This window comes from Phaethon aethereus, assembly GCF_964289735.1.
Source record: "Phaethon aethereus genome assembly, chromosome: 17".
NCBI classification, from domain to species: domain Eukaryota; kingdom Metazoa; phylum Chordata; class Aves; order Phaethontiformes; family Phaethontidae; genus Phaethon; species Phaethon aethereus.
The window spans coordinates 2,662,851-2,686,307 of record NC_138593.1 but is presented as its reverse complement, the minus strand read 5'-3'; the positions used below and the strand labels follow the sequence as shown (position 1 = coordinate 2,686,307).

Here is a 23,457-nt window from a genome sequence, read left to right as displayed (position 1 = left end):
TAAGAACCTGACTGCTTCCTCCCCGAAACTTGAGTGACACTCAGGATGCAGATAAGCGAAGTGGCAAATGCCATGCCACAGGTCCTCGGCCAGGGGACGGGGCTGACGCTGCACCCTGCAAATGCCGCACGAGGCCGCCCGCTCTTTCCCTGGTGGGGAGCAGCCCCCAGAGCCCAGGGGCAGATCCGGAAAAGCCAGGGATTTATTCCCAGCCCGAGGAGCTCGGTGCTGTCCCAGGCTCGCTCCGCAGCCCCGAGCGCAGAGCCCGCTCTCCGGTCCCCAGCGCACCCGCGTCAGTCCCAGCGCACCTGCGTCCCCGCCATCTCCTAGCGACAGGGACTCCAAGCCAGGAATTCCCCGCCGGGCTGGGCCTGGATGGCAGGGCCTGGCCGCCGCAGCCTCTCGGCTGCTCTTCGGGAGCACCTGCGGCGCCTGGGTCTGCAGGACTTCCCCTGCAGCCTTGGCAGCTGGGTACGGGGCCGGGGGGCCGCAGCCGAGGGGGGGTCTGCAGGGCTGTCGCTGCCTCTCCTCTCTCCCTCTCTGCAGAACAAGACTCGCTTCGATGCGCACACGAGCCCCCGAGGAGGCCGGCTGGGGCTGGGGGCAGACCCAGCTGGGCAGGAGGAGGCCGCGCCGCTGGGCGAGGAGAGCCCTGAGGCACTGATGGAGCTGCTGAGCGACCGGCGCAGCCCCTGGGCCCTGCCATCGGACTGCAGCCCCGGGGACCAGCGCCTACGGGAAACAGCCGTGCTGACACCCGAGCTCGTCCGTGGCTCCAACGTCTTCCAGGTCTTCAGGTCCCTGCGGATCGTTGGCAAGGGAGTAAGTGCAGCCGCTGGGGCCCATAAAGCTACCCATCTCCAGGCCAGGAAACCACGTCTTCCTGCTGAGAGGGAAAACATCCTGGGGAAAGGACACCTTCCCCATCCCAGGGTCTTCTTGGATGCCACTATCGCAGCTGGGGCGGAGCTGCCGGCCCCCCCATGCAGTGTGTTGCAGTAATCCGTGTGACACGCATGTCACGTGGATCAACACTACATGGCCACGTCACCTTGGCCACAAGATGGCTCAGGGACACCTTGGCCAAGCCCAACTCTCTGCAGGTGGAGGAGGTCGACGAGGGTCTGTTGCAGTTACAGCAGCTGGAGGAGCTCATCCTCAGTGCCAACCACATCAGCGGGATAACCTCGGCCAACCTGCCCCGGACGCTGAAGGTGAGCAAGTGCTGCCTTGCGATGGCAATTTGGGGAGGGAGGTCCCGCCTGGGAACACAGCACGAGCTGGGCAGCCGGAGGGAGTGCCCAGAACAGCAAAAGGTGTCTGTTGTTCCCTCTGTCCTGGGCAGGTCCTGGAGCTCTGCTGCAACGCAGTGGCTGATCTGCAGGACCTGTGCGCTCAGCCTCCTCCGGAGCTGCGGCACTTGGGGCTGGGATACAACAGGCTGCGCGGCCCTTCGCAGGACAAGTACCTCACTGCGCACTTCTGGTAACGCCGCAGGCTGAACGAGGGCTCCTGAAAGGGAGGTGGGAAGGTGTGAACAGATGACCCCAAGCCATCAAGGTGGTCCATGTTAAGAAATTTCAGCCCTTCTGCAGAGTTGTTTCTTTGCTGTCTCCAATGCCCGTGCAGAGCTCTCCGTCTCTGTTCGCTGTCTTCTCTCTCATGCTTAGAGGGCGTCTTGGTCTGTGGCCAAGGTGTGGAATGGGGAGATCACCTGGGGAACTGCCTTGACGCCCTGCCCACCGCAGTTCCCATGTCTCTGGGCAGCTTCCTTTTTCCATGCCCTTCCCAAAGCCCCTGCTGGGAGTCTGCCCTGGGAAGGATCTAAAGCTTAGACTGCATCACCGAGTGATACAGTGGGGCAGTTAATGGATGCTAAAGGAACACAGTTCAGAGTCGTGGGGCAGACTGGCAATGGACCATATGGCTCAGGAATTTGGAATAGGCCTCCTGGGATTGTACCACTAGATTCCCGTTCAACCCAGTTTGTGCTGAAGAAAGACAATTTTTGTTTCTTTTTTTTGACCCGGGGCAGTAGCTCTCTATCCTCGGATGGATGCTGTTTGCCAAACCTTCTTCTCTGGGTTCTCTCCTTAGGCCAAATCTTGTCTCCCTTGACCTGAGCTTTAACAACTTCACGGATCTGCTGGAGCTGGTCTCCCAACTGTCCAGTCTGCAGAAGCTCCGCGTCCTGGTGCTCCAAGGGAACCCGCTGGCTCTCGTTCCCCCTTACAGAGGCTTCATCGTGGACAGCCTGCCCAAGCTCTCCATCCTCGATGACATCCACATAGAGCCTGACGAGAGGCACCAGTTCCATGGCTTGGCGAGGCAGCCAGGTGAGCCTTTACCTTTGAACCTGTCCATGCTGACCCTGTGATTCAAGAGGTGGTTTCATCGTGGCTGAGCTAGGAGTCCTCGGGGCAAACTCTGGATCCAGCATTGACTTCCTTCTTGCCTCTCCTCAAACAGAGACCTTTCTCTGTTCCTTTTTACCCCACCAGTACAAGTGGGGAGACAGGCAGAGGACCAGCAGCAGTGCCATTACAGCCGAGGTAACTTCAGCCTTAATCCGGTCCCAAGATTGCAGGAACAACCTAATCCCAGCACTGCCTCGCTGTCGTGGCCTGCCTCATCTTCGCTTTCTAGACGCTGTCTGGTTTCAGACAGTGCGTTTCTCTCTCGAGCTGCTGAAAGAGGAACATCTCCACCAGGGATGTGCTGTCAGCACAAAGCAGGACCACCTCTGCAGCGTGACACATGCCCAGCTGCGATGAGGGCAGGGCAGGGGCCTGGGGACACCCAGGGGTGGGAAGCCCCTCTCGGTGGCCCCTACTCGATGAGTTTATGTGCTGGATGTGCTCGTTGGAGTCCAAAACGTTAACCAGGGAGGCAAAGCAACCAAGCCAGATGTTTGCATGGCTTTGGAGTGACCCCACGTGGCAGTGGTTTGTCACAGCGGCGTTAGCACAGGGTGGCAGGGAGGGCTGCCCGGTGGTGGGACATGGTGTCCTGGAGGCTTCCGCTGGTTCTGCGCCTTCCTCACTCTGGAAGGAGCACACTGCAGCTTCATAGCAAGATTGTCTTCCTTTCAGAGCTGATCAGGAGAGGAGCACGAGTGGTTGTGAGCATTGGGGAAATGAAGGGAGTCCCTGATCCCAGCTCTCGTCAACAGCTGGAGGTTGGCTCCAAGGCTCCGGTGATCACCTACAGCTACTGTGTGACGTACGAGTTTGCAGAGGGAGAGGAGATCGAGGACGGTAGCGGCACTGAGGTTTGTGCTTAGCTGAGTTCCTGAAAGCAACAGGCAGTGGCAGGTCACAGCAAGGGAGACTTCACCTCCAGCCTGTGGAGTGAGACTGTTCGTAATGGACCTGGTGTGGGCAGCAGCAGTACTGAGGACGGAATTCATGCGTGGCCACATCTGGCAAGACAAGTCCCTGCTGCCCACATCCCTTGTCCCTCTCGGGGAGCCCAGTGCTGCTCTGCACGTGGGAGTGCATTTACAGCCCTCCTCCTGAGGCAGACCCCTTCCCTGGCGCTGGTGACCCTTCTTCCAATGATGAGGGTGGTCTGGGGAACGGGATTTCGGAGGCAGCTCTGCCCCTTGGTCCTTCAAATACAACTAGACGTACCCTGCCAAGAGACCCCTCTCTGTTGCAGGTAACAAAAATCCAGGAGAGTCCCACGGTGGCCACCCTGGATGTAGACAGCTCTGCTCGGGACACAGGAGAAACGAAGGTCCAGCAGGAGCCTGCAGCCACGGAGGAGCCCAAGGCCCACTCTGGTAATGAGAAATTACAGATTAATTGATACCAGTCATGTTCCAGGGGCCCTTCCTGTCCTCGGGGAGGAGAGGTCTCTCCTCAGAGCTTTTTTGTGTCCCTGCACAGCAAAGGTGTTCATCACCCCTGGAAAACCCTGGGCAGACACCATTGACTGCAGCTACAGCAAGGAGCACGCTGCCAAGGACTTAATGGGGCTAAAGTCCTACCTGGCGGCTGGAACGGTCGTCTCGGTCATGGAGGAGAAGGTGAGCGTGTGGCAGCGCTGGATGAAAGGGCACAGAGCTGCTGGGAGGTGCTGTGTTCCCTCTGGGAGGCAGCCCGGGATGGTGGTGACCCCGAGCCGGGGTCCTCGGGCGTCCCAGCCCCTGCAGCGCCAGCTCCTCTCTCTGGGCAGGTGCTTTCATGGCCTGTCGACGCTGATCCAGAAGAAAATGCAGACACAAAGGGAAAGGCAGGACAGGGGCTACAGAAGGACAGTGCCAAGGTAGGGAGAGAACAATGTCCAGATAACATCTAAGTTGCAAAAATAATGATGGGGGAACAAGGGCCCTTCTCCTGGGCCAGTTTGGTGTGTCAGAGAATCTCCCCTCCATCCCACATCTCTCACCAAAGTCCCCCCCTTGCTCTGGGAGGAAGGTAGCAGCGGTTTCACACACATCTTGGTCAGGATGCAGTGGTGGGCAAGGGGCTGGGCTGGGTTTGCTTGCTGTCTGATAAAGCGACCCCAGCCCGCTGCTGAGGCTTGTCCCCATGCTGGTGCCCTACAGGGTCCTGTGCCCAGAGAAAAGCAGAAAAAGAAAAAGAAGGAGAAGCCATGTGAACTCCGCAGTGACCCTCCCATTCGGAGGACCCTGGGCACCAGGAGGGTGACCCTGGAGACCCTGCTGGCCACCGAGGACCTGGTGGCAACTGTGTGTGATTTTGGGATCCTGATCACTGAGCAGACGCTGCAGCCACCAAGGCTGGAGGAGAAGGTAAGGAGCATGTCCCGGGGGAGGGTGGTGGGGCAAGGCTGCCGCAGACGGGCAGCGCCGCAGGCTGGGGTTCAGCGTATCCCGCAGCTGGCTCAGGCATCCCTCCTGTCTGTCCCTCAGTTCCTCTCTCCAAAAAATGGGGCTGAAATAATCCTGCCTAAGCACCATCCATCACTGCTGGTATCGTTATTTAACGTTAATATTAGCAATAAGTACTGCTACTTTTAATGGGTCTAGGAAAATAGATGAGTTTATTTTTCCATCTGAGAACATGAACGCAGCCACTTGTGCTTCCTCTGATGCACGCTTTCTCTCTCGGCATGGCAACACACACCAGCTGTACCGGCACTTTCTATTTCCTGGATTCTCTTCTCTGAGCAGCCCCTCTGCTGCGTTTCTCCTTCCCCTCACCCCTTTCCTTTGACCTTTAAATCCCAGTGGCAGAACCCAGATGGCAATGGCCGTCACAGGATCGAATGCGGGCAGTGAATTTCGACACAGCTTGACTATGGAAACATCTCTCTCCACAGGGCAGGAAAAAAAGCAAAGACAAGAGCAAAAAACCAAAAGCAGAGAGAGAAAGTCAGGCCAGCCGGAAAACCACGGCATCTGCCAAAGGTGACAGAGACTGGAGCTGCTGGGCGGACGGTGGCATGCGTGAGAGCGAACAGGGGTGGTGCCCGGCCGGGAGGCAGCCGCAGGTCCCCGCCAGCTCTGCCGCCGGGCGCTTACTCACATCCTGAGCTTTGGGCTGTGAATACATCCATTGACTGCAGCGGCTGTAGGGTGAGGCAGATGCCGGCAGACGCCCGGACACCTTGTTGAATTGGTGTCTGAACGAGCACCGAGGGTGGGCTGCTGGCTGTCCTGGGACCGACACACACCTACGGGCTCTGCGTGCCGGGGGAGAAGGGCAAAGCAGATTTTTGGGTGAGAGATGTGCTGCCCGCTGCGTCGGCTGCCAAACGCGGCTGGTGGCGTGGGCCGGTGCGGGCGGCTGGGGGGGGTGTTGTCTGGGATACATAATAAGGTTCTCATTCATTTCCAACTCGCATCTAAAAGCACTTTGCAGAGAGGATTCTTGTTCTTTCTGGTTTAGAGAGGAGATGCCCAGAGAGCCCCAGGTGCCCCGGCCAGTCCATGGTGGGGCCGGGAACAGACCCCCGTCTGCTGTCACCCATGAAGAGACCACCCTGACCCCTGAGGGGTGTCCCCTGCCTCCCCAGTGCAGAGCTCACAGTCTGCTCGGCCAGCAGCGTTGCTTAAATCGCTGGAGACAAACCTCACCCTGCCTCTCGCAGGTTATTTTTCCAGCAATCTTGTTTTGACTACAAAAATAGCAGTGCCAGCACATCGGAGGGGTAATGCAAGAGCAGGAGGAAGTGGGGGAGGGAAGGGGTGGCAGGGCCTCGCCGAAAAGCTGCTCGTGGGTCGAGGAGAGCAGGGAGCGGGCCAGGCCTCCCCAGTGCCGCTCGGAGCTACCGAAGGAGCCTCGTGTCCCTGCTCTGGCATCAGATTTAGTCGCTAATTTACGAGTGCAATTAACCCCCTTCCCCAAGAGCCCCAGGCTGCTTTTCCGCGCCCTGTCACCAAGGTCCCTATCTTTGGGGAGGATCTCGGAGCCCCGCAGGAAGCCTGACGGCCTTCCCAGCTACCTGAAAAGAAGAAAAAACTCCTTGAATTATTGGTCCCCACAAGAAGATGTGCATTTGCTATTAGTATACGCGCAGACTGCTGATGAAGCAGGGAGCAGCTGCCAAACAACTGAAGTTTAGCAGTGGTGCTTTCTACTTCCTTCCCACCCCGGTGCCTGTGGCCAGTGTGCCTGCAGGAGGTTGTCCCTTCAGCTTGAGCGAGAACGAACCCTTTCTGCAGGGGTTTGTGTGGCCAGCGAGCGGGCTGGGTGCGCAGAAAGCCGCTGCTGACACAGGAAACCCAGAGAGATGAGAGGCTCGTGCTTAATTCGGTGTCCCCTTATGCCGGCGCAGGTGGAGGCTGGCCGGCTGCACAGCCAGGCCAATGAGTGCGTATTTCAAACACATAGTGCCTAAAAATCAGCTGCCCCCACAGCTTGTGACAGCCAGTGCCGGCAGCGTCCCGTGGCCGTGCGCGTCGCTGTGACTCACGACTCACAAGTACACCCCGACCGCACTGGGGTGGCAGACGTGGCCGGGGGGGCAGGTGGGCTGCTCAAGCGCCGCTGCACGCAGTGGCTGCGAGTCCATCCGTCACCAAATTGCACCGTGGTCGTTTGGCGCTTGCTCATCACCCGGGTATCACATACCACCTTGGAGCTGCGGCGATGGCCGTGCTCCGAGGCACGGGGGACGGCTCCCGGCCCTCGCTCCTCTGCAGCCGGGCGTCCAGCGAGGCTGCATAGGGACTGGCACTCTCGCAGCCGGGAGCTGAGGCTGATTTGCATCCCTCCGTCGGCAAACGCACACAAATAATAAGTCCTCTCAGAAGAGTTGGGATTCCTTCCAGACGGCTCAAAGAGGAAAGGCAGCGAGCTTTGTCTTGAGCAAACCATTTGCCCAGACATTGAAGGATGTCTTCAGAAGTAGTCTCACGTAGGTCTCATTTTACCCCACACTTGATTTTCTAGGATGCTTGAACTGATTTATTTCTGCATCTTTCTTTTTACCTAGGTATTGAAGAGGAGTTTAACAACAAAAAGCCAAGTTGCACCCAGATAGATTGCCTGCTTAAAGATGCTTTTTGGGCTTCTTACCCAAAGTCATATTCAAATAGATTTTCCCTCAGGGCCTGGAAGTCAGTGCGAATGCAGTGAGCAGTCCCCCCTGCGCACTGCTGCTTTTGGGGTGATTTACTCTGTCAAGACAGTGACAGATTTACTTCTTTCCACAGGAAAAAGAAAAAACAAAGACTCTGCTGAACTGGAGGAAGGTCAAGGGCTCCAGCCGGTGCCACTGACGGTTCAATTCCAGATGCAGCTGCTTCATTGGCGCTCAGCAGCCGGTACCCAGCGCCAGGAGAGAGCGGCCGTGGCGGTGGGGAAGGCCCAATAACACGTCCGTAGAAAAGAGTAAGGGGAAAATAAAACCCACAGGGACACCGTGCAGGGCTGGTGTGCAGTGTGCGGCGTGCAGGGCTGGTGTGCAGTGCGTGATGTGTAGTGCGTGATGTGCAGTGCGTGGCATGCAGTGCGTGATGTGCAGGGCTGGTGTGCAGTGCGTGATGTGCAGTGCATGATCTGCAGGGCTGCTGCGCAACGTGCGGCGCTGGCGTGCGGCGCACAGGGCGGGCTGTGCGCGGCGCGGTGTGCAGGGCGCAGTGCCCGGTGCCCGCTGCAAGCCCCCGCTCCGCCCGGGAGCGGCGGGGCGGGACGGGGCGGGGCTCCTCGGGCGGCGCGTGGCGGCGGCTCCCGGTAAGTCTCGGCGGCGGCGGCTCTGCAGACAGGGCCGGGGGGTTTGCACCGGGCCGGGGGGCAGCGCGGGGCGCAGGGCTCCGAGCGCCGGCTGGGCGAGACCGGCGCGGCCCCGGGCCGGGGCTGCAGAGCGGCCGGCGCAGCGCTCCCGTCCGCGCCGGCAGCGCCTGGCCGTGGTGGGACCTGCGGAACAACCGCGAGGGGAAGCGCCGGGAGCCGTCCCGGCGGCACCGGCCGGGGCGTTCCGCCCCCACCCGCGGACTGCGGGCGTGGGAGTGCTGCGAGCGCGAGTGGGAAGTGCTCCGCGTGGCGGTCTAGTGGGTAACCGGCTTGTCTTCCGCTGCCCGCACAGGGCCTGGGCTCTGCGCCGGAGGTCGCCATGTATCCCAGGACTAAGTGCCTCGCGCTTTACGCCTTTTCGGTCACGCTGCTGGCGTGGGTTTTTTACCTGAAGAAGGAGGCAAAGTTGGCAGCGTCGTCAGCGGACCAGAAAGCGGATGGATGGAATCACAAACCGAAGTCTTTGGTTCTGGACAACGCTGAACCCAGCGAGTGTTTGCCAAACTTGACCCTTGCCAATTCTTCTCTCGCCCTCCCAGAGCTCCACCGTGTCTTCTTAACGTACAGGCACTGCCGGAACTTCTCGGTCCTGCTGAAGCCTTCCAGGTGTAGCAAAGAGACGTTCCTCTTGCTGGCGATCAAGTCTTCCCCGATCAACATAGAGCGGCGGGTGGCGATCAGGAACACGTGGGGGAAGGAGGTCTCCATCGGTGGCAAGCGCATCAGGCTGGTATTCCTGCTAGGGCGCTCGGAGGCCAAAATCCAGGTACAGCCCTTGCACCAGCTGCTGGCTTACGAGAGCCAGGAGTTTGATGACATCTTGCAGTGGGATTTTGTCGACAAATTCTTCAACTTGACCCTCAAGGAGCTGCATTTCCTCCGCTGGTTCATGGAGGACTGCCTGCACGCCAGGTTTGTGCTGAAGGGTGATGATGATGTCTTTGTCAACACGTACAACATTGTTGAATTCCTCCAAGAACTGGACCCTGAACAGGATCTTTTTGTTGGGGATGTGATCGCCAACGCCCGGCCCATCAGGAACACCAAGGTCAAATACTTTATTCCAGAGTCCATGTACAGAGCCCCCTTCTATCCTCTCTATGCGGGTGGAGGGGGCTATGTGATGTCTAGAGAGACAGTGCGCCGCCTCCAGAGCAGCGCAGAGAACACGGAGCTCTTCCCAATAGATGATGTCTTTGTGGGAATGTGCCTGGCAAAGATGGCAGTGACCCCAAAGAACCATGCTGGCTTTAAGACTTTTGGGATCCAGAGACCTTTCAATCCTTTTGATCCATGCTTGTACAAAGAGCTGATGATTGTGCACAAACTAAACCCAACCGAGATGTGGATCATGTGGACGCTGGTGAAGGATGATGGCATTCGGTGTGCGGTATCGGTAACGCACAACTACAGAAGGGGTTGGAAAAGAGGCTACTGATGAGCACAGCAGGATTGTGATGAGCACAGCGGGATTGTGACTGGTGACAGATACAGGGTACTTAAACTAAAAATCAGGTTGTGGTAGAAACATGTCTTCTGCTAACAGACTGTACGTGAGCCATAGGGGGTTGTTTTGCAGTAAGTGTTTTCCTGTTGGTGGGTTGCCGGAGCAGTTGCATTGTCACGGGGTGGGGATGAGGCCGGTAGCTCAGTGAGACACGGCACAGGGGACTCAGCTTGGTTCCTCCCAGCCGGACCGGAGCCAGGGGAAGCCACAACTGCCACAGGGACATGAATGAAGGGTGACCTGCTATGGAGGCTCTGCAGCACGAGGCTGGTGTCTGGCCACCAGCCAAATTCAGTCTTGGGTAGGAAAGCTAATGATGACTAATGAGCAACAGAGCACTTGAAATTACTTGAAGGGGTGGAAGAAAGGCCAGTGTGTGCTGCTGGGTCCACTGCAGCACAACTCCGCTGTCCCAGGCCAGCAAGCCCACAGGTCCTACCAGACAGCAGGAAAAAGGGGTGTGGGGGGGGAAGCCTCAAAAATGTATTGCCTTAACACAGCATGATGATCCAAGGGACTGGGCTCTGACTTTGGATTTTACAGAAGTTTATTACAGGTTTACTTGCACTGGAAGCTTTTGCACAAACACTTTCTGATCGGGTTTGAGAGGAGCAATATGTCTTGAGTAGTCACGGTGGTAGTTACAGTGGCTGTAGCTGTTCATGTTGTGTGGGAGGTGTTGTGGGTTTTCTGTTGTTGTTGTAATGTTGGGTATAAATAAAATACAGTTTTGAAGAGTGTTTTCACAGGCGTATTCTTGGGTCTCCTGAAAGTTGAGAGAACTAAAAACCAGAGAAAGGTGAGATCTGGTGCTGGGCATTTGCATTAAGGAGTCTTTGATATTAAAGAGGATAAGGTTATGTGGCAGTGGAAACTTGCCACTTCCTTTGCTGTGAGCAGCTGCTGTTCTCTGCCCCTGTCCAGACAAGATGTATCGATACAGAAGCGATTAATCTGTGAGTATGCTGGAGTCGCCAATTCAAGGAAAGATCAAATATGAAACTGAGATGTGGTAATACTTTGACAAAGATTATCAGCTTCAGGGTGCCTTTCTGCTAGATCAGAAGCTGCTGTGCTGTGTGTGAGCAGGAAGCAGCCTGGAAGCTTTAGAAAAAGGTAATGGGTAGAGAGGAAGTGTGTGATTACAGAAATCAGAGCAACTTGTGTTGTGCTGTTGTCATTGCTGTCCGGTGCCAGCTGCCTGGCGTTCAGATGTGAGCTGGAGCTTTCAGAGGTGCCTGGGAACTGCTCCCAGGAGGTCCTTGCTTGTACTAGAGGCAGAGAGACTGGGGGCATCCCGAGAGCAGAGGTGTGACAAGCTCGGGGCAGGCCGGCTGCCCTGCCTTCCAGTGGGGTGGTGCAGTGCTGTACGACCTCGGGCCGAGGGACTCCTGGCAGTACTGCTGGTCCTTGTTTGATCCCTTGCTGCCCTGGCTTTCTAAAGCACCGGGTGTAGTTCTAGCGTGGCCCTACGGCGTGACCCAGACTCTTACAGCCGCTGTTTCTGTGCCAGATGCGAGTAGGCATTTGTCTGAAAAAATTGCTCTTCCAAGGAGTGAGTCTGTGTGTGTCCATCCTCAGTGTGGTCTTGTACAAGCTGCTACTGCGTCTTTTCACTGCGGCCCTAACCGGGATTAATTAACTGTATTAGCTAATAGCTAATAGCTGTGCCTGAGAAACTGTCCACACGTAGTTTCAGATATGTTGGCTTTGTAAACAAGGCTGAGTATCAGCAGCAAAACCTAGTTTCTGGGCACCGCTGCTTGTTCCAGAGAAGAAACTGGACAGAGTGGGTACCATGGTACCTGTGAACTGCTGTGGCAGCATTTTTCTGATCCACTAGATGATTCCAAATGCAAACTCAGTAACATAATGTAGAGCATGATGTCATGTCTGTTGTGGGCTTAGGTGCATTGGTCTAAGCCCTGATAGGCAACTCTCACTTCCTAATAAAGTTGTGGGGCTCTTTTCCACCCTGTTTTGGAGGCGATACAGAGCCAGTCATGCTCCTCACTCCCATTTTGACTTGACTGAACTGACTAGTTGGTTTGTGTCCCATCTGAAGGTTAGGTGTGTACAGCTTGCGTCTTGGGAAGGAAGAGCAGGGCGTACAGTGAAACAAGAAGTGTGGCAACAAGGGGGCTTGGAGCATTCCCTGTTTCTGAAAGGGGAAGAATGGGCTGCTTTGCAGACTCCCGTAGCAATGCTCATCTGCCTTAAGCCGTATCTCTGCCATGCAAGCATCTGGTAGAGTTACTGCGGCATCCTGGCAGGAACACAACCAGTACGTGCATTTGGGTCAGTGGCTTGGCAGAAGTCCTTAAACTGCAGCATGTAACAAATGGGAGCAGTTGTGGTTAGAGGCTGACCTGAAGTTGCATTTGGCTCTTGAGGGTGTGGTTGTGTCACTGCTGCAAATAATCCTCTCATGATAGTGGGGTTTTTCCTAATGCTTCAGCCCAAAGCGGTGTTTGGAACCTCCTGACTACTGGCACAGCAGACACTGGCACCTTCCTGGGAGCTTGAATTCCAGACTGTGCCATCCTCCTCCAGTGAGGAGCAGGAGAGGAAAGGCGGTTTGTTAATTTCTTTACTATTTAATCTATAAATGTACAGTGCTGTGCAGCCGAGATTGCATTTGTTCAGAAGGCAGGCAAAATGAGACAGAGATAGAAAGGCTCATGCTACAAGCTGAAAAAATTCCTAGTCAAGCACAACTCAGTTTAGTAACAGCAACCTCGACATAGATGTAGTGCATCAGATGCTAATTTGTGGTGAAAAACCTATGATTAATGTGTGTTTTCTTACAAAACCTGATGAATGGGGAGTAACTGACTCAAATCAGCAGTGATGAAGTTCTAGTGGATGCTGTTCTACACTCTACAGCTCTAGAGTTAATATTGCAAGTCTCATATTTAAGCTGTCAAGTTAGTAAATGACACAGTGGAAGACACCTGTGGTTTTGAAGCCTGCAGTGAAACACTAAGCTTGCAAAAAGAGGGAATTAAGATTATTTTCCTGAAACTTGTGCTGGAAAGCATCCAAATATGTAAAACTCACTTTTGCTTACTGCTTTGTAAAGAAGTACGCAGCAATTGCCACAACAACTTTGTTTATAACCACAGTGTCTTCAAAAGCAAACCTCCCTTTGCTTCCTGGGGAAGGCAGATGCGTTACAAGTGGTGACTCTGGGGTGAAAGAGGTTGCTGAACTAAACTGCAAAACTTTACTAAGAGGAGCCTGGGTAACTCCACAGAAAGTTTTCAGCTCTACAACAAACATTTCCCCTGATTGCAATTACATGTAATTTGATGTAGCTATCAGACTCAGCTCTGTTACGAACTTTTAAGTTCAAATAGAAAACAGCGCTTAATCTCTCATCCAAACGGGCACACTCGCAATGAGATGCTTTTGCACAGTTTAATAAAGGTATCTCCTAACAGACATAATTTACCTCACAGGTTAAAAATAATGACTTTTAAACACACTTCTTTCTTTGGCTGATACCTAGTTAGCCCCTAAGTTAAGAGAGCTCTCACAAACATACCAGACAAGCGGTAGGACCCTCCCAGCAGAGACAATTAACAACAAGCTATCCTTGATAGCCATTTTCACATTTGCATAGTTAAACATTTAAATAATTGAATCCATAAGTATTACAAACATGATAAGTTACAAACAAGATTGAGGCCTTTCAGATACTTGGAACTGACTTGATTTGTAAAGCAATCCTGTTTGGGGAAAAAAATGGAATCATAGGCTTATTTCAGCAGTTTCCCACTATCCCATACTTAAAAGTCTGGGACCCTTCAATTTGCAATTAACTCTCACATATTCTACGGTGACAGTTGAGTTCTCTTCAGTCCTCCCGAAGGTAAGGGTCCTCAGCCGCCTCTGTACTTCCTAAAATACCCTGTGGCAATGAAGATTCCTCTCCTTGAGCTTTTATGAGCTCTTCTGTTTGAGCTTCAGCTAGCTTGGTCTCTGCTTTCTGGGACAGCTGTCGCACTTCTTGCACCTGTGACTTCACCAGCTGAATGTGGCTGCGGGCTGTCACTGAGGCTTGGTCTGCACCTGAAAAGTAATAATTTAAATACATTGGGTTAGAGGAGCACTTGGAAAACCTTCAATTAAGGAAGCGATTGTCTATAATTATCCTCTGCTAAGTGTTTCGAAGGCTCTTGGGCTATAATAATGCTAAATGCATTTACTGTTCCTTTACCTTAAACAATGTGCCTACTTTGATTTTTTTGCCCCCTTGAATTCTTCCCACCCACGCAGGTTACAGCCAGTGTCTGATCAGAGTGATCAGCTTGTGCCAGTGGGTTTGAGAACTGAGCCCAGCCCAGGCATCGTGTCCCAGGAACTGTCAGTCCTTGTCCTGTCCTGGCACCTGCCAGCAGCAGGAATGTCTGTGGCACTGCTGAACTTGGAATCCCTTCTCCTCCCATACTCCTCCTGTCCTCCTACAGGTTCTGTGTCTCTTTCAGACACTGACAGAGCTAGCCTGTCCCTGTATATTCATCACTTTCCTCCCCTTCTCCACTTCATTAACTTTGCCGGTTTACCGTAAGTCAGCCCATAACTCAATGTCAGAGCTGTCAAGTCTCTATGCTTTTTGTGAAAGTGTGTATGTGGGGAGAAAAGACCCAAACTAGTATCTTTCCTGAGTGAAAGGCAAATATTCTTACTCTTTAATAAAAGTTAATCCAGCTAGAGAGACCTGCTAGATCCCCTAGGTATCCTTATTTCTGTGGCTCCCAGAACTGTTTCAACGCTGCATTTAAAAATGACTAAACGCTTCCTTCAGACATCTAAACCGCATGTGAAGTTCCCAGGCCTAGTTCTCGGAACGCTTCTACTAGACCTGTAGCCAATAAAAGAATGTAAGTTCTCAGCATCTCTAAAAACCAGGCACTAGTTCTAAATTGGTATGCTAACTGAATGTATATTCTGTGTCTCTCTCAACTCCATTCTCATTCAATAAATACTGCCTAAATGCTAGGGGAAAGAAATGCTCAGTATTTCTGCTTGTGCTTACCTGATTGATACGCAGCTTCTGCTGCCATCTCTGAAAGACGTAACGCTGTCATCCAGCTGGATTCCAGCCTTAGGTACTCCTGCTGTTTCGTTGTCATCTAGGAGTAAAACAAAGTATTACTTAACTTGATGTAGCAGTATCTGAATGCTCTTTCAAAAAGCATCTTTCTGAAACGGTGAGCAAGCAAGGCGAGAACTTTCTGAGCAGAGTAAAAGAGGCGGATTTCTGACTGAACAGAGACAACTGCTTACATCCACTCTGGCTCCTATTACCACCTGCCAGACTGCATCCACCTCTTCTGAATTCATTTTCCCAAGAAGATTAGCATATTGCTTGTAGAGAGACACCAGCGTATAAACGGCCTGCAAAGAAATAATTTCACACAATTATGTGACAATCTGCACATCTCTGATGTTGTCTCAGTGTTAACTGGTGTTAATTAGCAAAACTGCTGACTGGTTCCAAAGTTGCTTTTTTCTCAGGTTCACTGCAATTTTGGAGGCACTGACAGCATTTGCTGTCTGCCTACAGTAGTGCTGCGGAGACCACCTCTTTATATACTTGCCATACTAATAAGGAAGTAAACTGGAATGCAAATAATACTTTACTCAAATTGGCACTTATTTATAAAATTAAAACTGTATCTTGTTGTTTCAGACTTAAATACGGTTCCCCCCATTCTTCTGATGACAAGTTCATGGCCTTAGAAATGGGCACAGAAGGTAAATAAAATACCTAAGAATACAGGCTGGCATATCCTCCTTACTGAGCAGGCAGGTATCCAGTAACTGCTACAAGTTTCTTTAGCCCGAGTTCTGAGACATGGGTCATTTCAGCTTAAGTTCAAGCTCAAAGCAACAGTCTAACAAAGCTAAAAATAACTTCCACGTTTGGTGTAGTAGCACAGTGAGCCCAACCCCACTGTTTCCTAGGGACCCGACATCTTCACACCCCTACACCTCTTTTATGAAAAGTCATAAAAAACCGAAGTCCATTTTAAGTATGGTTTAACAGGTGTAGTTAGTGCCAAATAATTTACAATTTCCAGTATTGACTTGCTAGCAAAGTGTGTAATCTCTCAGCTTACCTTCGTATACTCTGTCAATGCTTCAATCAATGCGTATGTTGTTTGAGAGAGGAGTGTAGAAGTACTGTCTGTTACCAAGGAAACTGCTCTTTTAATCAAGGCATCATTACTGAGAGAAACCGCGTTCTGTTTCTGAAAGACAAGACACTTGCACGATCTTTACACTGACTTTCATGTGGATGTTATTAGTAAGAAATAACGGTAAAGGAAAGCACCACTGTTAGTTACAAGGTTGGACAGCCTCATTCTCACTGCTGTTTTGCCGTCGTAAAACAAGGCAACTGTTTTTGCACGGTGTTATTGAAGGTAGACATTGTCTTTCTCATTTCTCTTCCTTAACAGCTACATGGCTTAAACACCTGTGATCCCCAAGAAGGAATACAATTCTGAGAGTAATAGTTTGTAAAATGCTAAGCAACTGTTTTTGAGTATTAAACTGTTCCTAACGAGCAGGTGCTGTATGTATCTCACTCCTGATACGTTACCTCCACGACTGGGACTGCACACAAGGCCACCCCCAGCCCCACGCCCACCATTTGGTGCCATCGTCCGTTCATGCCTGAGAGGCAGTGTCTCCTAATGTTGGCCAGAACAGGGAAGCTTTGTCTGGAAATGCAAGAAACAAAGTTAAGCACAAGAAATAACCAGTGTGTGGTGGGAAATAAGTGTCAAAGAGGAAAAGAACATACAGAAGCTGTTCTAGGTGACCTCGTCTCTACCAAGCTTCTGTAATGCAGCTGCATAATAGTCAATGAGTAAGTTTGTTTCAAATTCTGTTGTATTACTTAATTGCAAGTGCAAGAAAAGAAGACAAGCACAGTAACTAGTGTGTTGTTAATACTTCGGGGGAGGAAATGTATCTAATCTGGTAACAACACACTGCTAATATTGAATAACATTGAAAAACAAAAAACTTTGCATGCTTCAAAGTAAGTGGTATGTGGTACATGCAGGTGAACAATGGCTGGAAATACTTTGCTGCAATCTAGTGACACTCAGGGCCTCCTGTAGTCAGTATTATTTACATTTAATGTTGTGTAAGCGTCCACGGGGCCAGGGCCTATCACTGAAATACTTGAGGAAAACAACAGCAGCACTCATTCATGAGAATTTTTTTGTTGTACAGGAATTTTATGAAAATAACTGGTCTGTTTTCCTTCTTTTATACTGTGTACTCTTCAATTACAGATCACCAGTGGCACGTGCTATATGGGTACCACAGCTCTTACTCCTTGTGCTACTCCAGCTGTGCTGTGGCATCTGGAGACAGATGTGGTGCGTTATGGCCATTTCTGTGGCACAGGCCGCCGCTTCAGCCGCAGCTGGCTTGATTATTACGGGCAAACGAAGTGGGTACGGAGTCACAAAGGGCGGTCGGCGGCAGGGAACCGAGCCGGGAGGCTGACTTCAGCCCTGTCGGCCGCGCCCGGCCCGCTCCAGCCTGGTAAACAGCCGGCTGGGCGTTACCGCGGCCGGTGCGCGGCTCCACTGAAACGCCCCCCGTCCCGCCGCGCCCCGCCCTCGGGACCCGGAGCGGCGGTGCCGCCGCGGTACCTGAGGAGGGAGCAGCAGCTCCGGAGCCACCGGCTGCCCGCAGCCATCTTGGGACTGGCCAGCGCGCAGGAAGTGACGCCAGCGCGGGGGCAGGGGGAAAGTCGCGGGGCGGGCGGGGCTAGTTACCCGGCGTGGCGCATGCGCAGAGGACGGGCACGTGGGGCGGGCGGTGGGTCTCGCGCGTGGCCGTTGGTTGAAGGCGGGAACGGCGCGTGGGGTGTTGTGAGGGTGGACGAAGTCTGAGGTGGTGGCGGGTGTGTGTTTGTTTGTCCGTCCGTCCGTCCGTCCGTCCTCTCCACCTGCAGGGCAGCTGCTCCCACCACCCTGGCCAGCCCCAGCGGCTGCTCTGCCCACCAGGTAACAGCACTTGTCATGGGATATGCCTTTGAAGCAGAAATGGTGTTAGGAGCTCTCAGCTCAGGCCGTGCTTGGCCAGTTGCATTGGCTTGCTCTGCTCAGAGACGCCTGATGGGCCAGCCAGGCGCAGCAGAGAACAGCCCTCAGCTGTGCACCAGGTCATTAGCAGAGCTGTTGGCTGAGATTGCACTGACTGGCATCCACAGGTTCTGCTCCCCACCTCCTCACCTCCTTGGTTTAATTCATCATTGTTTTTCAAGAGTATATGATGCTGCTTAGCTTTTGGCTAGTGATAATCCCTAGCTTCTCCAGCAAAGGTTTCCTGTATAGTTCTATATGAAAGGCCTTGATCAATTAAATCTATTGTTTTTGTATATACCAGAAATTCCTGTCTGTGCTCTGTGAGATGCAGTTTACTCGGAACAGTTTAGATTTAGCAAGGCAGTGCTATATCATAGGCACATATTTCAGCTAACTCTGTGTTTTAAGCATTCGTTGAAAAGCGTGGCACACTTGGGAGCGCCAAATAATAGGCCTGTAGGTAACGCGGTGTTGGTGCCCCCAAGTGTACCTCATAAAACTGTAGGAAGAGGAAGACCCTGTGCTGATTTGGAATGTCTTTTTTCAGGGCTTCTAAAAAAAATTACAAGTAATTTCTGCATCTCTGCTTTTGCACCCTTAATGAGGCAGAGTTAGACAAGGCAGGACTTGTTTACTCGAGATGTTGGTCACGTTTGAGTTGTGCTGCATCCCTCCTGTCCCTCCGCTGTGCTTGGCAGGCTGCCATGCTCTCGAGGTGGGGCGTGGGGTGGGAATCTCGGGAGAAAACTACAGGGAGGCTTTCAAATATTTTAGGGAACAGGGGCAAATGTCTAGAAGACACAAAGAATCTGCAAGAGCCAGAAAGACCAGTAAAGTGTGTGCATGTAGACGCTTTTTTAATCTTAATTATTTTTACATAAGGAAATAAGATTGTGATTAGGCAGTAATGAAACAAAACGCTTGCAGAGCTGGCGCAGGAGGAAGGGACCACAGTCCTCTGTGCTGAGCAGACACGCAGGACTAGCTGCACAGTGGAGCTCGTTGCCTGTGGCTGCAGGAGCAGAAGAAGAGCTCTCATTTAAGCACCAAGAAGTATGTCGTCCAGCCGGCGAGCAGCAGTGCCCCAACCAGCATGGTGTAACTGAACAACACGAAGGCCAGCAGCTCCTTCAGCACCTTGAGGAAGTGGATGGTGAAGGAGTCCGGCATTGTTCTCCCCGGCACTGCAGCAGGTAGGGTGTCTGGGGCTGGCTGCTGCCACGCTCCTCCCCGGCCTGTAAGCAAAGGGATAGGATGAGTCTTTCCAAGCAAGGAGGCTGCAGAGGCGACGGGGTGGCTCTGTTGTGGGGAGAAAGGGCTGTGTTCAGGAGGGTTAATGGCCTCCTGTCCTTCTAAAAGGTTGTTGGTGTCAGGTTGGACTTGTGTGTGCTTGCTCAGAGTCCTGTACAGGATTTCTGAGATGTGCAATGTTGAAAAAGAGTTCAGGATCTGATCGAAGTCTCCAAATCATGGCTGGTAACTAAGCAAACTAAAATACAGACACACAGGCAGTGGACACTGCCGTGTCGGTAAGGGCCACAGGCCCTTACAGAGTCCAGCTGGCTCCTGGTATCTTCCCCCCTGTGTCAGTGGCTGTGCATCCAGGAAGCTTCGCGTTCAGAGCAGTTGCTGATGGTGCATTACCAACAGCATGTTCTGATCAAAGTGGTCAATTCCTCCAAGGAAGCCACCATTAATATTTAATGATATAATTGCATCTAATGGAGATACTGGCACAAACTGAGCCTTTTGTTTATGTATGATGAAAACCGGGACTTAAATACAAGTTTGCACAGGCAAATATCTCACGTTCAAAATAACCTTTAAATGGGGAGACATAGGGTAATTCATCTGCTAGCTGTATTTTAAAGTCATACTTACACATCACTTTAGAAGTGACTGCTCATTTGTTAGTTTAATATAAAATCTGGGCTCTTTCACAAAAGTTGTTGGCTCCTTAGACTTAAAGCTGCGAAGAGCCATCTAAAATATTCTACCTTCTGTCCCATTTACATGTTCTTTTTAATTATGATCATAACCATGCCTGATCAAAAATATCCATACTCTTGGTCAAGCACATAAAGGGAATTTAAAACCAGCCTTAAGAGAAAGCTACCCTAAAAAGATTATTTCTCTTCTAAACAGTCAAAAGCCAGCCTAAGTAAACTGAATTCCCATCCTGTCACTTAGAATATTTTTTAAAGAGCTGTTGTGATACAGAGTTCACTTTTTGGTCTTATAAAAGAGTTCAGGCATTTCATTCTAAGCTCAGGCACATGTATACACTATAGGAGCTATTGCACTTTAAAACCAGCCATGGTTTCCCAGTTGTTCAAAGCATCAAAGTTTTCTATCTATAGGCTTTATGTGATTTCTGATTATCTAAAAAGAAGTTGATAAAGAAATAAACTGCTTACCCAGGTAGATGATGGGCTCCACTTCCTAAAGTTCCTATTTTTCTCTAGTTCTGTTCTGCAGCTGTCCCTTGAATTTCTGGCTTCTAACCGGTTTGTGCTGTAGTGGGATCCCCTTCTGATCTGCTCGTCTGGGAGCCGGGAGTAATGAGGTTGTGTTTGCAGCCCACACGAGGACTAATGCACTAGGTGTGGTCAGGAGCAACTATTATATGACATAGCGCCTTTGCGCTCTGTGCAGCGCAGCAGTACAGAGCATGCCAAATAGCTCCCCTTCCCCAGAGCGCTTTTGTCCACAGTATTTCGTGAGTTTAAGCGCCATGGCTTAGTGTTGTAACCAGGTCAAAACCTGCATTTGTTTAAATGTTTTCCTCTAACAAAGCATTGTGTCATCTGACACTTTTTATTCCGCAGTTATCTGGAAGGCTCTTGTGCCTCTTGCTCCACTCTGTGAGAGCCCTGTGCTTCTGTGGGCCACTCAGGGAGGAGGATGCTCACATACAGCTGGGGATTGTCCCAGAGCAGCAGCACATTGCAGGGTGGAACTGTGCGGACTGAGTCGAGCTCTTTTATCAAAAGAGAGTGGGCGCTGAAGACACAGCTCAGTCCCTGCACTGTCACTAGTTCACTGCTCTGCCTTCTCCCTTGCATACCCAAGAAGCCATCCCTACCTTTTAGAGAGCAAGTGCTACAACTCTTTTGCAGCAAGGGGTGGGGGGAGGGAGGTAAAAGATATGTTTATTTTTAGCAAAACTGCTTTCTGATAATGTTATATGAAAAGTGAAAGTCTGTTAGGGTGGAGATTGGGTAATGTTTTGGGTTTTTTTGCTTGTAAACCAGACAAATGCAGACAGCAGAGAGAAGGAAGAGTATGTACTGCAGATCAAATCTCTTACCTACGAAGATATTATGATGTAGAAAATGGCCCCTTAATTTAATTAGGCTCTCTTGTTATCAAATTATTACCCGCATGGTCAGCAAGGCCTTAGACAGAAGCAGAACATAATCAAGCTGCTCAGGAAGCCTGTTAAGTAGTAATTGCTCCTCTAGAGAATTGATCAATGTCAAGATGGCTTTTATTTTTTGTTGTTGTTGTTGTTGAATAGTTCCAGGAAGAGACTTTGTCTACTTTGAGTGTCCACATGGTTTTTGCTTGGTGGTGGTGCAGGCTACAGTCTGCAAAAAAATATGCAGCAGTATTGTTGGTAAATTAAAGTTTACCAAGTCCAGCATGAACTGTTTTCGAAGTAAGTTTTGCCTCTAGTGTTACTAACATGCATTTGCTGGTCCAAGTGAAAAGGTAAGCGAGCTGTTGAATTGGTGCTTTGTGTGGTTTCCTTTATTCACTTGTGGTGTAGCTTTTACATATCATGACCTTAGTTCACAAACTAGCCTGATCAGTGCTATTCCTTTCCTCGCAATTAGTTGAATTTTTAAGATAAAAAAAAAAAAAAGTATCTGGAAATTGTGATACAATACAAAGACAGACCCTCAAGGCCAAGCCAAGTACACTCTGTAAGGATTGCACTGAAACACATCGTTTCTTGTTTGTCTCTGCACAATAACACCTAATTTTTGATCAAAAGTTACTTCAAGTTTCTTTTTAAATACTGTGAAATTACGAACTTTAGAGCAGAACTGCAGCAATAGCACAGAACAAGGCAATCCACGTTTGCTCCTTGCATAATTGTCAAAGTTGCAGCACGTTTTGGTTTTGTAAGACAAGTCTGCAAGTTGCCTACCCACCTGAAGTAAAAAAGTCTCAAATGATGAAAAATGTACTTTTCTTTAAAAGTCAAGAAATCCCATAAATATTTCTGATTATGTTAAGTAGCAGAACAGAATGTAATTAGTGCATAAGCTTAAAGAAAAAATATCCAGATGTTAGAAAAAGTTTCAACTTAAGTAATTCAGTTATTCTGGGACGGGGGAGAAGGATACAACTACCATAGTGCAGGGTTTTGTCTTGTTTTATTTTATTTATTTTTGTATTCCAGAGAAAGTGAGTGAGCAAACAAACTTTCAAAAAAAGATCAAATATGTTTTTATTTCATTCTAACAAGCCAACTGCAGTTAGACAGAGGGGCTCTGTGAAGGGGCTGATTTGGCAGAACTCCATCTTACAAAACAAAACAACAGAGCATAACCCACAATCCTAGCTGTAACAACTTGGAAAAATGAAGGTTTTTTTGAGACGTACTATGCATTATGCAGGATAACTAAGAGCAGAAATGTTTAGCTAAGAGAATGATGTAAGGTGTGGGATGTTTTTTTTCAATTGTGTTTAACTCTTTAAGACTGAAATGCAGTGTGAAACAGAGTCCCCAGTGGTTGCTGTTGAAGCATGCAGTATCGTGACAGTGGCCAGGGAAAGGGCTGAGGTGCCGCTGCACAGGCTCCGGCAGTGGTCAGCTGCACAGGCGCAAGCAACGGCCCCATGTCGGCCTTGCCAGCCTCTAGCAGTTAGCAAGACAGTCTTCTGGAGCCAGAAGCTGCCTCTTGCACACATTGGCTCACAACCACCAAGGGCCTGGCCACAGACTATGGAAAATTCCATTTTATAATTTTGAGGTCTACAACAGCTTGTGGCAATAAGTACCGCAATGTATAAACTCAACAGGGGGGTGAAAAAAAGTGTGTGTTTTAAACCCACTGTTTACTGGCTCACTGACATCTTAGATATTTTTGGCCTTGGCCTCATGCAGAGAGTATCTGTGTGTCTTCAGACGTAAGCTCTTGGCACACTGATGTCATTCACACTCTGGAGCTGTTTTCCAGAGTCAGGTGGGGTGTACCTCAGACAAACAAGCCACCTCACACTGCTCCCTTCAGAGGGTGATTAAAGTAGAAGACTTGAGCAACTTCCTCCTAATTTACGGTGCAGTTGGTTGTACTCAGTGAGCGCTGTTGACATACATGTAGATCGTTCAAGGTTTGGCTGTTGCTGCAGGAAACCCAATGGCTACCTTAGCCAAAGTGTGCAGGACACGGGACTTGAGTGTGGTCTAGAGGCAAACTAACCCCAACAGACAGCTTGTTACAGTACGGTGCAAGCTGAGCAAGTCCTGCAGGTACATTATTCTGGATGCCTGAGAACATGAAGTTTCTAAACCTGTGCAATAAAAAAAGTTACTGCTTCCCCTTTACAGCAGTTCTTTCCACTGTACAATCAGCTTCCAAGGATGGGAGAAGATTTAGCTACCGTGACC

At 50.9% G+C, this 23,457-nt stretch overlaps 4 protein-coding genes across 4 annotated transcripts; 2 read left to right on the top strand and 2 right to left on the bottom strand.

Annotated features, from left to right (window-relative positions):
* Positions 1-375: 375 nt before the first annotated feature.
* LRRC43 (leucine rich repeat containing 43) lies at positions 376-7,788 on the top strand (the record flags this gene model as incomplete). Its single annotated transcript, XM_082007939.1, has 12 exons — positions 376-471; positions 547-822; positions 1,104-1,214; positions 1,346-1,485; positions 2,098-2,336; positions 3,093-3,271; positions 3,661-3,784; positions 3,891-4,030; positions 4,180-4,269; positions 4,553-4,759; positions 5,290-5,377; positions 7,628-7,788. 12 exons carry the CDS (start codon positions 376-378, stop codon positions 7,786-7,788), a joined length of 1,851 nt encoding a protein of 616 aa, XP_081864065.1.
* A 738-nt stretch (positions 7,789-8,526) lies between these two features.
* B3GNT4 (UDP-GlcNAc:betaGal beta-1,3-N-acetylglucosaminyltransferase 4) lies at positions 8,527-9,645 on the top strand (the record flags this gene model as incomplete). The annotated part of the gene is made up of 1 exon (XM_082007653.1): positions 8,527-9,645. The coding sequence occupies one exon, from the start codon at positions 8,527-8,529 to the stop codon at positions 9,643-9,645; it is 1,119 nt and encodes a 372-aa protein (XP_081863779.1).
* A 3,879-nt stretch (positions 9,646-13,524) lies between these two features.
* On the bottom strand, positions 13,525-17,443 carry DIABLO (diablo IAP-binding mitochondrial protein; the record flags this gene model as incomplete). Its single annotated transcript, XM_082007638.1, has 6 exons — positions 13,525-13,788; positions 14,756-14,852; positions 15,007-15,117; positions 15,843-15,974; positions 16,328-16,448; positions 17,397-17,443. The coding sequence occupies 6 exons, from the start codon at positions 17,441-17,443 to the stop codon at positions 13,574-13,576; spliced, it is 723 nt and encodes a 240-aa protein (XP_081863764.1). The 3' UTR covers positions 13,525-13,573.
* Positions 17,444-18,869: 1,426 nt separating this feature from the next.
* Positions 18,870-19,004, bottom strand: LOC309411082 (uncharacterized protein; the record flags this gene model as incomplete). The annotated part of the gene is made up of 1 exon (XM_082007621.1): positions 18,870-19,004. The coding sequence occupies one exon, from the start codon at positions 19,002-19,004 to the stop codon at positions 18,870-18,872; it is 135 nt and encodes a 44-aa protein (XP_081863747.1).
* Between the last annotated feature and the right edge of the window lie 4,453 nt (positions 19,005-23,457).